Source organism: Schistocerca gregaria, chromosome 2 (genome assembly GCF_023897955.1).
Source record: "Schistocerca gregaria isolate iqSchGreg1 chromosome 2, iqSchGreg1.2, whole genome shotgun sequence".
Taxonomy (NCBI): Eukaryota; Metazoa; Arthropoda; class Insecta; order Orthoptera; family Acrididae; genus Schistocerca; species Schistocerca gregaria.
The window spans coordinates 531,839,979-531,855,956 of NC_064921.1; the positions used below are offsets into that span (position 1 = coordinate 531,839,979).

At 39.4% G+C, this 15,978-nt stretch overlaps 1 protein-coding gene across 1 annotated transcript in view; it reads right to left on the reverse strand.

Moving 5' to 3' along the window:
* Positions 1–15,978, reverse strand: part of LOC126330513 (inactive rhomboid protein 1-like) — a 786,904-nt gene that overhangs the window by 7,173 nt on the left and 763,753 nt on the right. The window contains exon 16 of the mRNA XM_049996362.1: positions 5,053–5,206. Within this exon, the coding sequence (XP_049852319.1) occupies positions 5,053–5,206 (154 nt within the window). The remainder of the gene's footprint in view (positions 1–5,052; positions 5,207–15,978) is intronic.

Sequence of the window (15,978 nt, forward strand, 5' to 3'; positions counted from 1 at the left end):
GACATGGCTTAGCCACAGCCTGGGGGATGTTTCCAGAATGAGATTTTCACTCTGCAGTGGAGTGTGCGCTGATATGAAACCTCCTGGCAGATTAAAACTGTGTGCCCGACTGAGACTCGAACTCGGGACCTTTGCCTTTCGCGGGCAAGTGCTCTACCAACTGAGCTACCGAAGCACGACTCACGCCCAGTACTCACAGCTTTACTTCTGCCAGTACCTCGTCTCCTATCTTCCAAACTTTACAGAAGCTCTCCTGCGAACCTTGCAGAACTAGCACTCCTGAAAGAAAGGATACTGCGGAGATATGGCTTAGCCACAACCTGGGGGATGTTTTCAGAATGAGATTTTCACTCTGCAGTGGAGTGTGCGCTGATAGCATCTGTAAAGTTTGGAAGGTAGGAGACGAGGTACTGGCAGAAGTAAAGCTGTGAGTAATGGGCGTGAGTCTTGCTTCGGTAGCTCAGTTGGTAGAGCACTTGCCCACGAAAGGCAAAGGTCCCGAGTTCGAGTCTCGGTCGGGCACACAGTTTTAATCTGCCAGGAGGTTTCATATCAGCGCACACTCCACTACAGAGTGAAAATCTCATTCTGGAAACATCCCCCAGGCTGTGGCTAAGCCATGTCTCCACAGTATCCTTTCTTTCAGGAGTGCTAGTTCTGCAAGGTTCGCAGGAGAGCTTCTGTAAAGTTTGGAAGGTAGGAGACGAGGTACTGGCAGAAGTAAAGCTGTGAGTACCGGGCGTGAATCGTGCTTCGGTAGCTCAGTTGGTAGAGCACTTGCCCGCGAAAGGCAAAGGTCCCGAGTTCGAGTCTCGGTCGGGCACACAGTTTTAATCTGCCAGGAAGTTTCAAGGTGCATAATATTCTTTTAATAATACTGAACTACTGAGGAAGACAGCAGTTGGAAGTTTGATGTATTTAACACAAGGTGCAAGACCAGATTTGTCATACTTAGTTAATGTCACATCAAGATTCAAATGGCTCTGAGCACTATGGGACTTAACATCTATGGTCATCAGTCCCCTAGAGCTTCGAACTACTTAAACCTAACTAACCTAAGGACATCACACAACACCCAGTCATCACTAGGCAGAGAAAATCCTTGACCCCGCCAGGAGTCAAACCCGGGAAACCAGGCGCGGGAAGCGAGAATGCTACCGCACGACCATGAGCTGCGGACGTCACATCAAGAGTTTAAGATTCACCCTTACAGACACATTTTCCATTGCTCAAACAAATATAGCACACAGGTATCTTAAATCAATTTTAGGCCCTGCAGATGGCAGTAAGATTGAGAAGGATGACTACTGCAATATTTAAGCTTCTAGTGATGATGATCATGGTGGAGACAGAGGCACAAATGATCAACAAGTGGCATTCTACTCAACTTTCATGGAGGGCCAATTAAGAGTAAATGTAAATTAAAGCTCTTTCTTTAATGGAGGCAGAATACATGACTGCAAGCAAAGCTTTCTAATCACTTGTGTTGTTAGACTGACTTCTGAAAGAAGTAGCAGCTGTTGATGAATCCTCAGTTCCTACTGTGCAAAGTTACAGGTGTGTGTGTGGAAGACTGTGGAAATATCAGTATCAGTATTTATTCAGTGTTGTTAGGAAGATACATACAGTGTGCATTATTAATCTTCAAAGGTTGTCATCACAGAATCTTTCTTACTTCACAACAGAATGGTGTTGGGTGTGCTTTGATGGTTTTGACATATTCTTCCAGTGCTGTCATACTTTTGTGGGATTTATATAAAAATTTTGTTTAAAAACAGCATTTGATGTTTTATCAACAGTTTAACATAAAAAGTGAAAGAAACATAATTTTTCTATTGAACACTGTACTATAAAATGTTTCATATGCATGTGCAAACACTTCTGTGTCATTAGCTTTTGAGAAATTAGTCCATGTTATGCTCCTTCCAATAACACTGCATTCACTCTTCCATGCGATGCGTCATATTCAAAGATATATACAGTGAGTAACTTTACATTACTTATATTACTGGGTAGGGTTATTGTTCTGGAAATAAAATGTATAGTGTGATTCTGTTTTATCTTTGAATTCACATACTTCTGGGAATGTAAGTGCCACCTTTACTTTTGACTGCTGCATTGGTAAACTGTTAACACTAACAAGCACTAAATTACTATCTGTTATTATAGGTTATCTGTCTTGAGGTGACTGCAATGTAATTAAACGGAATTACACCAGAAGCGTTTCGCTTTTATTTATAAAGCATCTTCTGTGACATTCTGTAAATTGGATACATACATTTATTTTTTGATTCTTTTAAGTTAATAACAGTGCTTTCTTTATGAAGTTAGTCTGTAAGCTACTTACGATGTTTCTTTACATAGTCTGCACCTTGCCCTCTTGCAAGCAGTGGCTGATGTCAACAGGCTTCATTTCAGATGTACAGTTTTTGGCATTTTGCGTTATTTCCTGTGCTGCAGCATTTATAATTGACTTTCTTGGCTGTTTTTGATTCATCACTGCTGCAATGTTTATGCCTATTTGTTTGTTTACGTTCATGCTGTGAGTGTTGCCAACCTATGAAACGGTTTTGTGTGTGTGTGTGTGTGTGTGTGTGTGTGTGTGTGTGTGAGAGAGAGAGAGAGAGAGAGAGAGAGAGAGAGAGAGAGAGCGGGAGTTAGTGAAAGTGTCTTATATGTAGATAGAGATGTGAGAGGTGTTGGGTGGTTTGCCCCCCCCCAAGAATGGGGATGGGATGGAGGGAGGGGGGGGTGGGGGCAATAATGAGAGGGATGGCCTGGACAGTGATTGTGGGATAGATTTGGGAGGCAGTGGTAAATGTCTTGTTTTTTGGAAGTATTGGATGTTTTGTGTATGTATTTGTGGTTGTATGTCATTGTGTACCATCTTTTACCATCTGTTTCTTTCACACATTGTGCTGTTTCTATTCTTGTATTTGTGTATTTCCTTGTGTGTGAGTTTATGCTTGTGTTGGTGACAGTTGGGTGTTTGTTCTTTTCTATTTCTTGTTTTTATTGTTCAGCTTTGTTACTAAGTTCTCTTTGTATTCATTGTTTGTGGCTATTTGTATTATAGTATTCATTTCTTTTTTGTAATTGTCTGTATCTAATGGTATTGCGTTTAAACTGTGCAGCATGTATCTAAGTGATGCCTGCTTTTGAAAATTTGGGGTGTTGTGATGTCTCGTGTATAATTATGTCTGTTGTTGTCAGTTTTCAGTATATGGCAAATGTGTGTTGTTTGTTTTGAATCTTTATGGTGATGTCCAAGAAATTTAACTGTCTATTTTGCTCTTTCTCTATTGTAAAATGTATCTTATCATAAACAGAATTTATGTCTGTGTGTAACTGGTCAATTTTATTGTTTGGTTCATCTATCAGGCACAAGATATCATCCATATATCTAATCCAGTATAGGATGTTGTACCTTTTGGCACTATTTAGTTAAATATAATCTGTTCTACATGGGTCATAAATATGTTTGGTATGTTTGCTATACAAATAGCCAGAAACAATGTATACAAAGAGAACTTAGTAACAAACCTGAACAATAAAATAAAGAAAAAGAAAAGAACCAACACCCAACTGTCACCAACACAAGGACAAAATCACACACAAGGAAATACACAAAAACAAGAATAGAAACAGCACAATGTGTGAAAGAAACAGAAAGTAAAAGATGGTACACAATGACATACAACCACAAATACACATACAGAATATCCAATATTATCAAAAAACAAGGCATAAAAATAGCACACCAAACCAACAACTCAATTCAGAAATACTTTGCAAAAACAATAGGAAAAACTGGTCTGTATCAGAAATCAGGAATATACCAACTGAAATGCAATACATGTGGTGGAAGATAGGACATTTGACACCAGATACAAAGAACATGTAAGAGCATGGAAGTATAGGACAAATCATGCAACTTTTACAGAACACTTACAACAACACCAACATAGAATTACAATCAGAGACACAGATATGGAAATCAAAAGGATAAACAACAACAAAAAACACCTCTCACCTTCTGCACAATTTCAGTGCAGTACTGTGTTCATTGTAAAATAAATGTGTGTGTGTGTGTGTGTGTGTGTGTGTGTGTGTCTAAGTACAATTAACTTCTGCACCAGTTCAGTGCAGTAATGTGTTCATTGTAAATAAGTATTTATTAGTTGTATTACACGTTTATTACCTAATAAATAAATAAACTTTTTTATTTTAAATTCAGTGCATTAGTATTTGTAAAATGATTCTTTCATATAGCGTACATTAAAAAATGACGACCATGCCACTTGGGACCTGTGGAATGGGACATTAGCTTATTTGTTTGGGTTGTAAATACTTGTCACCTATTGTTTTTTTTCTGACATGTTCTACAACCTGGAGGACCTCCTCACTACGGATCAATTGGAATGAAAGTAAATCTAATCTTACCCAACAACTCTCATGTCTCTATCTACATACAAGACATTTTCACTAAATCTCTCTCTCTCTCTCTCTCTCTCTCTCTCTCTCTCTCTCTCTCTCTCTCTCCCCCTCACACACATACACACACACACAAAATCATTTCATAGGTTGGCAACGCTCACAACATGAACAAAAACAAACAAATAGGCCTAAACACTCCAGCAGTGATGAATCAAAAACAATTACGAAAGTCAATTATAAATACTGCAGTGCAGGAAATCATGCAAAATGCCAAAACCTGCAGATGTGAAATGAAGCCTGTCGACATCAGCCACTGCTAGCAAGAGGCACAGAGTAAGCTGTGTAAAGTAGCTTACAGACTAACTTCATAAAGAAAACGCTATTTTTAACCTAAAAGAATCAAAGAATAAATGTACAAACGTATGTATCCAATTTACAGAATCCCACAGAAGATGCTTTATAAATAAAAGTGAAATGCATATGGTGTAATTCTTTTTAATTACATTGCTGTCATCTGAAGACAGATAACCTATAATAATAGATGTTAACAGTTGCTGTGGAAGATGGCCACACAAACAAATGTAATTACTAATTTTTACAATATACTGAACTTACCTCTGCTCGGTAGGGTACAAAAATGGCACTTGCCAGGTTTCCAGCCATGCCTGAACCCAGGTATATGACAGCTATTCGTAGGGGACCTGTGAGTTTCTCCAAATCTCTCATCAGAAAATACTGAATCACAAGGGTTATTGCAAGGTGTAGTACTCTGTACAGAAAGAGAAAGAAATACCTGTCACTATAATGTAACAAGAGAAAATACAATCAAAATTAATGTAGTGCAGGAATTAATGAATTAGTTTTGAACATTTTGGGAATGCTAAAAATGTTACTCCATATTCAAGAAAATAGTATGAATTTAGGTCATTGTTATGAAACTGTTGGACATGCAGATTCATTTACTATTAATGTAACATTTGCTAACAGTAACATACATAATAATGGACACTGCTGCTCAAGCAAATAGGAGTTGTTGCAAATGGGTGTGTTGGAAGGGCACCCAAGAGTCATTTACCAGAGATAGCAACAATACCTCAAGTACTATAATCTCCTACAGATACTGATTCTTCTGCAGGAATACAGAATCTATCACTACTCGTCCACTTGACTGTGAATGGTATGTCAATGTGTGATTAGTCCTATGTCAAGGGAGGCAAGCAGAAAAGCATAAAGATCCACTAGCCATCAACAGTTTGAACACATAGAAAATAATGGTACCCCTTAGCGAAGAGGCAGCAAGAAATGGGAAGGTACATCATGTGCACCGAGTGTGTATGCCTCGATGCCTCACTCAATATGTTGAAGAGGCTACCCGAACAACCAATGAAGGAACAGGGTTTAACAAACTGCAGACTGTGGCACATGTTGGGGTTAACCATGCCTGTTGTCTGGACTCCATACCGTACTCAGATCATTCCACTGAATGACAGAAGGTTGACAATATCAGTCTTGCTCACAGAGTTTCAATGAAGCTCACAATCTGCAGTACCCAGAACACATCATGGCACTCTGATTTTGAGTGAAGTGGAAGGTGCAAACCAGAGACTGAGAAGGTTCTGTGCCAAGCTGGACTGTGACTTCCTAGGCTTGTGGTACAGGGCTGAGATACGGAAGACCTCCTAAATGGGAGGTGTGCACTATACATCAAAGGCTGTTACACAGGTAGCTGATTGTGTGTAGGGTGCACACAAGATCTTTTTACATTAGTCAACCCTCCATCCAGTCCAGATAACAATAGCTGTAGGAGACCTGGAAGTATCAGTGTAAGATCCAAAGAAATAATAATACAGGATACATTAAAAAGAATCACCTGATTTTAAAAAAAGCCGTAATTATTATGTTATTTGAGATATATGCATGAACAACATACTGTTGGAAAGAGCAAACTCTCAAGTTTTGCACAGTTCCTGCTAGGTAGCAGCAGTGTGCGCCCCCTTGAGTTCTAGTAAAAATTGTGTTGGGACAATAGAAAGCATTTTGTGTTCTACATTTTGTGGAGTGCAAGTTAGTAACACCTGTTAAGCATGACTTTTATACTAGGCATGGTGTGGATCCTCTACAGCACAGAGCATTAGACGATTGCATGAACAATTCTGAGGAACAGGTTGTTTGTGTAAAGGCAAATCACCAGGCCATCCCTGAGTGTCTCACACAGACGTCAAACTCATCTGTCATAGTTTCACAAGGAGTCCGCAGAAATCTGTTCATCATGGAGCTTCACAGCACAACATGCCCCCAATGTCCGTCTGGCATGTGTTGCCTCCACATTTATACATGAAATCATATAAAATTCAGCTACTGCAACCTCTACGTGAAGGTGACAAACAACAACATTTGTAGTTCTGTAATTTAGTTCTTAGCAAGATGGAGGATGACAGTTTTCTTCTACACTTGGAGTTTAGTATTGAGTCAACATTCCATTTAAATGGAAAGGTAAACAATCATAATGTGAGAAAATGGGGTACAGAACAACCACACAAAGCTGTACAACATGAGAGGAACTCTCCAAAATTTAATGTGTTTTATGTAGTTTCAGGGGGAAAGGTCTATGGTTCATTTTTCTTTGCCAATAACACTGGTAAAGGAAGCACATATGTCGATATGCTAGAGAACTTTCTTTCCCACAATTTGAGACTGATTTGAATGACTTCTTTTACCCACAGGATTGAGCACTGCCACAATGGCATTTGGAAGCAGGAATTTTTAAATCAAAGGAATACTGAACAATGGATTGGTCACCCGAGACCAAATGATTCAGCCTTACATTACTGGCCTCCAAGGTCACCGGATCTGACTGTATGTGATTATTTCTTGTGGGGGGTTTATAAGAAACTGTTCATGTGCGTCCAGTACCAGCAACAATGAATGAGCTGAGACATTGCATAAAAACAGCTGTAGATGCTGGTACTCAGAACATGCTTGCTGCAGTGTGCGAACCGTTTGAATACAGCATTGACATATCCCATGCATCTCAGGGAGGGGGGCTATTGAACACTTATGAAAAGGTATGAAAAAAAAGCTTTTTGCGTTGCCCGTTTATCAAAAAACAAAATTCATTGTATATGTTTATTAGTTTCAGAAATATAGACATGGCAAATCGGATGATTATTTTTCATACACCCAGTATTAAAATTCTAATTGTTATCTGTTGAAGCATTCAGAAGTCAGCACCTGAGTTTGAAGCGTCCCAAAAAGCAATGAAGGTCACATGATACTAGGTATAGAAAGCTGGTAAAAACTTGAACTTGACAGCAATGAAATTTTTGGGGGAAATTTAACTGTATATCAACAGGATAGGCGAATGGTAAATTAGTGTGGTGTCTCAGTACACAAGAAACACAAATGTACCAAGACAGAAATTGACACTGTATGTCAAATTATTGGGACAATGCTTGGTATCAGAGGTGGGCATAAAATTATAACTGGAACCTTGTACTGACCACTATACTCACCTCCCAATATACATGAAAACTTAAGAGAAAACTTTAGTTCACTAGCACATAAGTACCCCAACCATACTGTGATTATGAGAGGAGATTCAAATTCTTCATAATTAAAGATAAGAAGGAGTGATCTGTAATTGCTTTGAAGAAAAGCTAAGATCATGTTCAGTACTATTTATTCATGATGACCAATTCCAACAGTTAAGACTGTTATCTTCTGATCTTCAAAAAAACTTGTTGTATTATGACTGTGTGGCACATGTGATGCAGTCATAATGGAACAGAACAAATAACAATATGTTTTTAATGGTCAGAAGATGACAGATTTAACTGTTGAAACTGGTCATTACAAATAAATATATTGAATACAATCTTGGCTTTTAAATTTTCTTCACTGTATGAGACTTTAACCATCTAACAATCAATTGGAATAATTACAAATTTTTATTCGTGTGCTTGACAAGTCATCCTGTGAAACATTTCGAAATGTGTTCTCTGAAAACTACCTAGAACAGATGGTTCAGAACACCACTGATTATGGGAATATTTTAAATCTAACGCCAATAAACAGATCTGGCTGCTAAACAGATGTAACAGCAACAAACAGATATGACTGCTAAGGACACCCACATCAAAACTTGTATCAGTGACCATGAACAAGTTGTAGAAACAGTGATTGTCATGGTAAAAAAGGGCAACTAAAACAAGTAGAAAGATTTATATGTTGAATAAACAAGGTAAAGGAGCAGTGCTGTCATATCTCAATGAAGAGGACGTAGAGGAATTATGGCTCAAGTTTAAAACAATATAGCTGACGATGCACAGGATATATGAACCCAGTAGAACAGTTCAAGATGGAAGGGACCCTCCAATGTATACAGTCATTTTACAGAAACCTCTAAGAAAATAGACATAATAGGTGCGACCGAGCAAGGTGGTACAGTGGCTAGCACACTGGACTGGCATTCGGGAGGATGATGGTTTGATCCCATGTCCAGCCATCCTGATTTAGGTTTTCCATGATTTCCCTAAATCGCTCCAGGCAAATGCCGGCATGGTTCCTTTGAAAGGGCATGGCCAACTTCCTTCCCCATCCTTCCCTAATCTGAAGAGACCGATGACCTCACTGTCTGGTATCCTCCCCCAAACAACCCAAACCGAACATAATCAGGGTGTTTACGCAGACAAGGAAAAAAATTCCCAGATTTTTCCCGGATTTCCTGTTTAAGAACTATACTTCCTCCCAGGTGAAAATTCACTTTTTCTGTGCTAAGTGAGAGTAGGTTTCCCATAGATTTTTCCTTTGGAACTGTAAAACTTATCAATCCTTTGAGTGGTTAACATTTTATACACTGGCATAGAACTTCCCGGAAAAAAAGGAATAACAAGGGAGAGAAGTTTTGAAAAGGATTTTGAGGAAAAAAAAAGAGAGAAAGAAGTTTTGGAAAGACTTTTGATGTGCAGCAACATATACACTGCATATTTTTGTATTATGAAAGTATAAATTCAAATTACACCAAACACAGCACGTTAGTTTCCAGAGCATTGAAATAGAGATTGTGATGTCCTTTTGTAAGCCAGTCATATCTCATGCCACGTGATCTCGCCAGCCGATGACAGCAGATATTCATAGCATAGGACCCGTCTTATAGTCAGCCAATAGGAAGATCACTGTTACGTAGCGTGAATACACAAAGAGGAAAATTTAATGGTTTACATTAATATACATGGTATAGATACAAGAAAAGCTAAGCTTTCACATGTAATATTGGTTTCAAAGATTAATAAGCTATAAAGGTAGCTAAGCTTTCACAGTTAATATTGAACTTTTTTTGCGTGTGTTATACTTGAAGATACATCACACAAATGTGCCAGTAAATTTAAAATAATGACATAAATGTCTGGTCTTCTGAGCTTGAAATACTTATAAGTAGCTGGTCCTCAAAGTGTTCAGTTTTAAATGCTCTGTTATTTAAGAAATTCATCCCACTTTCTCACACGTAACATAATTCATCTTGCGTAAAAAGGAATTTACTTTGAAAATAATGCTTTTTGAATCACCATTCGCAATACTATCTTGAGACTGTTAGAAATAGATTTGACTTGGCAGTCGCCAGAGAGCACCAGAAAACAAGTATTATTGCATGTGCGCACCTGCAGTGGTGTAGGAAGTCTGCAGGTTTGTATGTATAAAGCATTAAGAGAGCTTACATTACGCCTTAAAAGAAACAGGACATCAGAGGATACTCCACAAGCATTGGAATTTTGTAAAACATACTAAAATGCATAATTTGGCTTGAAGTGCACATTGGTTTTTTCCAAATTCACGATGAAGTGACATTAAGCTTTTCAGTGCGGTTTTTGGGATGTAATTTCTTGGAGTACCAGTACTATATTGGTTCTTTATTATGGCATAATGCCATACATGGCAGAAGATGAAAACATGCACTTGAAATTTAGCGAACAGTTGGAACTAGTTGATACCGTGGGACAAAACACTTCATTTCAAATAAATCGATTGCCTCAGGGGAAAGATTAATAAACCCAAATTTCTTTAGCAAACTGACAAAAATAGCTTCATTGTTCTGCAAGCTGATTAATGCTTGACTGCTAATAACTTGGAAATAAATTAAAATCAGAAAACTGAAACTAATAATATATTTTTGCCCTCCATAATTATGTGAATGTATTATAATTCAGTTGATAGCTCCCAGCCGCAGGAATCAGTTTTGTTTTCATTTAACGTGGGAGCTATAAAGGAAGAGGAAACAGTGAAATCACTTAACACAAACAGGGATCAGGTGGAGACTAACCCCCTCCCCACAACTCAGACAACTCTGCACATGCGCAAATCTGGCAGCTAGGGTGCGCGAGAAAAATTTTTCTCATTAGAATGTGGCCGCTTGCTGCTGCTCCCCATACAGCCAACAGCCACATTTCAAGTAACAGGAAGGGGGAGAAGGAACAGCTCCAAGGCCCACGAGGAAGACAGGCTGCGGCACGTACATCACGAAGGTAAGCCTGATCTCTGCAAGCTTTCAAAAATATAATGAAATGATGAGGTGTGGTGCCCCTCAAATATGCACCCACAGACTCAGAGTTGAAATATTAAAAGTTTTCGCTGGTTTCATTGTCTAGGGGCTGGGATACATAGTTGCCACATTACAAGTCAAGTACTGCTGAGTCTACAGTATACAATATGAATATACACATGATTCGAATGGTCGAAGATTCCTATCACTTGACAATGCGAATGTAACTTAGAAACTTATAACTAAAAGATTGCAATTAAATAAAATGTGCAGGAACTATTTTTAACGACTTGAAATGGTAAGTATGATAGTAGATGTACTTTTGAGAATGTGGGATATTTCTGCAAAACACTTACTGGTGTCGATGGTCCAGCAATTAAACAAAATATAAGTTTAATAACAGGGAACCAATAGATTCCTACTTCTTGTAATTAGTTATGAACAACAACATAGCTCACAAAATATTCACTTCTAAACATATACTATGTCTTCACTGCAGAAGCCATGGAGATCACACAAGAACACAAGTCAGCACTCCAAAATATTTCTATCTCCTGTGATCACATGTAAACCGCTCCACACTCTCCAAGTCTCTCCCGCGACTGTGTGTCCCCATCGCTTCTCCACATCCAGCACTCCCTCATGTCCTGTGCAACCGTCCATCATGCCACACTGTTCAGAACTGCCCCTCCATTCGCTTTGGTATTAGCTTCCCTTAGTAACGAGCACTGTGATTGGCGATAGTGCTCCTACCATGTCTCCAAGCCAACGCACACTCACAAACATTTTGAAACACATTCAAAATACTTTATTTACATTTAAATAGCTTGAAATTAAATAAATATTCCTAAGGCTGGACCATAAACATACTCTAACACACATTATTAAATACATAAACATATATCAAAGAACTAGCAACAAAAGGTAGGCCAGTAGCCTAATGTCTCTGTGCTTTCTAAAACACAGTAAATATTTGACCAATTTCTTCATGAATAGTATATGTCAGATACAAACAAAGACATAGATGAATAAATATATTTATAAGCATGCTGCTGCCATTTTCTCGTGTAACTGTAGAGTAATTATGGACTGATGCGATCGATAGTAATCAGCCACTTTGACCTCCAATAACTCATGTACTATTCAGTTACATGCCTGTAATTCATACCAATTTAGGTTTACACTAAATAGCATTCTAAAGACACTTTGATCGATGAAATTGGATGAACTGTTTAGATTTTGGAAATTCGTTGCTGGGTGTTCCTAGTATAAATTACTATCAGATTCTAAACTTTAAATTAATAGAGATATTGAAAATCTGATTACACCATCAGAATCATCATGCAAATAATGGTAAGGCAGTTTTTTTTTTTTTGAGGTATCATGATTCATCTGGCTACTATTAAATTCTATATGAACTGTGAAATGTCTCCCATGATGGTTTTACAAAGTCCACCCTCTTTGGAACTCTTGGTATACAAGTCTCTTTCATCAACACAGCATCACCAAGAAATTCCCAACCTCGTGGTCGGCCTGGAGCCCGGCTAACGTTTGGCACCACGCAGCTGCTGATGAGCCGTGAACCACCGAGAGGCCCCAGCGTGGCCACACAAACTCCGAACTTTGAATATTTTCAGAGCGCCACAACTCGCCCATTACCTCACAACTCGCTCGCCCATCTCAGCAGACAAAATGCATTTCTAAACCTGTTAACTCCCAGCTAGGCATATACGTACTAATGAGAATTGCATCTTCTACTGGAATACAAGAAGTGGTGCCTTAAGCAACTGATAATCATTTTGGCATGATTCTAATTTTACTGTAACCTAGTAAAGCTGTAACAAATTATAAGTAGATCTGTAGACTTCTGATCATTGTAGGACTAATAACAGTAAGACTCCATAATAACGGATTCCAGTAGAAGATGCAATTCTCGTATGTACGTACACACCTTGTCTCGAATTAACAGGTGTAGAAACCCATTTTGTCTGCTGAGTTGAGCAAGCGAGTGAGCGCAGGCCTACCTTCATGACGTACGTGCCGCAGCCTGACTTTCTCCTAGGCCTCATACTGTTCATACGCAAGTCAACTCCACTTTGCGCTTGAGCCCGCTGGCAACTGGTCAAACGAACCTATGTAAACAATTGTGACATCACACTTATAGAAAGCAGATTATTGTTATGAAGTATTACATAGTCTTCGCCCTACAGCCTTTGACATATTTATGCTGCTTGCAGACATTTGTGCATGCACAGTGTTTTGTTGTTGTAAATGGTGAATTTCCTTTGCAACTAAAGTTTTATTTTTTTCCTTTCCTTTATATTTTATTGCTGCAGTATTATTCTCCAGTAGCAGGATACAGTAACATTCTTTGTTACAGAATCAATTCTTACCAGTCAAAATTACAAAAATTTAACTGAAAAAACAATGAAAAATTCCCAGGTTTTTCTTGGCTTTCCCCGGATGAAAAAATTCCCAGGCTTTTCCCAGATTTCCCGGGTTGTATAGATCCTGATAATAGGTGCCAAAAAAAGCATAAGGCTTTGAAGACAGTGCCCCGAAGATTGTTACTAATCAGTGATGACAGCAGAGAGTGAAGCGTTTGTACCCAAAATAGTTAGTTCAGGCCAAGAGACTGCAGTAACAAGATGTTTGTGTATAATGCTGTGTAAAACAAATCACATGTGTTGAGATTCTTTGTCCATGCACGTCTAATCCATGGAGGGAATACCCACTTTGATTTTTAGTGCGTGCAATGCAACCAGCAGATATAACTTGGTGCCCACCAACTGTTTTACAAGGTTCGATGATTCCGATTGTATCACATATTAATCCTGCTCAGTATCCACAGTACTCAGAACAACAAACAGTGTGCAAATTGCAAATTAGAATAGGACGTGGGTGCTGACATTACTGTGCAGAATACAGTGACTGTGATGCAACAATGGATACTTTCAACAGGTAACTGGAGCTCTGAACATAATACAAAGACTTTTAGTGATCCATCACAACCTATAAGTGTACAGAATGATTTTACACCTTCCACATCTTCTGCACCTACTCCATCACATACACAGACTTCTGTTAAGACCACTCCGTACTAATAACAATTGTGTAACACCGACAACATGTGCTGCGAAACTACAAGTTTAGTGTTTGCAAAGGACAAATAATATTCCAGCTGCCAATCCTAAATCTACAGTAATGTACACCCCTACTGCACCTCTTATGCTCTGTGATAACAAACTTTTGATGTGACCATTCTGCAGCACAACCTAGGGCAAAGGTAATGCCATGTTTCATTGAACAACTATGTCATGTCTACAGGCAAAAGCCATGGTAGTGCCTTATTATCCAGGCCTCACAGGCAAGTAACCAGTGGACTACACTGCACAATGATGGTTAGTAACATAACCTAAAATCCCTCTGTTCAGGCCTGACAAAGTGACATTATGGTTTGCAATGACAGAGTGAATATTTGCGACGTTAGGAATTGCCGATGATAGCTTTAAATTTGTGATGCTAATATGCCATCTCGCTGAGCACACAGAGTTGATCATTAACTTTATACTCACCCTTTCTACCAGTGATAAATTCAACACATCAAAGGCACCACTCTTGCAATGTATTTCACACTCACCGGAGCAATGGGTGCAGAAAATGATTTACGAGGAACATTTACTGGACGGCACACCCTCTCAACTGTGGCACTGCCTTATGGTCATTAGTGGATCCATCCTGATGCCAGACCTTGCCCTCTGGACACTATGGATTTTGAAGCCCCCTTAGCAAACACAGATGATAATGATCGCACACAAAAAGATTTGCTGGACAGGAAATTGGCTCCAGCAGACAGACACTTTACAGTCACGCAATATAGGTAGTGAATCAGCACAAGTGAGGCTATCCCTCTTCCCATCTGAGCAACCCCTGGCCCGAGCGCTGGCACCCGGAGTGCGCACTGCATGGCCCCACCAGGCCAGCTGATTCTGCCAACCTGCTTGCACCCAAACTTCAAGCACAGACTGATATAGGTGCACCAAGCTGGCCAGAACTGACAAGTCAACTCTTATCCAGAACGATAACACACACTGGAGGGTGTGTGTACATCTGAAATGCATTCACTAGTACATAGTCCCTGATCAACACAGGCTTGGAAGCATGTACAGTATCATGAGACATACCTAAACCTTGGTATGAGGCTCTGGGTTTACAACTTGGTGCGGCAAATGAGATCAGCATCCATGTGCATGGGAAAGCAGAACGTACTGCATAACTCATGACCATGTTATGTTGTCCTTGGATGTTCTATGTCACCAATGTAGCAGATAGTTCTGTCTCTCCCTTGGGCTCCATTCGGCCACTCTATTCAACCACATGACCCAACTGTTCATCCTGGTCTCTTTGCCTCAAATCTGCCACTGGCCGTGAGACAATATTCACACATGCTTGGGGCTGCCAGCATAAAAGCTGACAGCTTAACCCCACTACTACACAAATGCAAAACATATGACACCTAACACACATAGCAGTGGCTGTGAATATCACAGCCATGTCCCCGAGAGGCAACAATACCCTTTCACAGTATGCAAAGGATACAGTGCAGCCTGATTACTCCAATGACAACAAACACGTGCTGTGGTAGCCACAAATGATGTAGCTATGCCCCCGATGGACATCAACACCCTTTCACCACATACAAAGATAGCCATGCTGCATGAGCTGCTACATGAACAACTCTCTCATAGTAAAGCACACTTCAGGTTACCTCTCGCGTCTTCCCTAAAACTCCCTGACACCATCAGTGATGTGCCTCAAGTTCTACTTTATCACTGCATGATTAAAAATGGTATGATGCACCACATAAAAAGAACAATGGTGCCCCTGTCTAGCACAAAGCATGCCATCCTATTACAATCCTGCTGCTTGGCAGATGAGATGGCTGTAAATGACATGTTGCAAGTGGGCATCATATAGCCATCAGACCGTATGTGAGCATCTTTCAT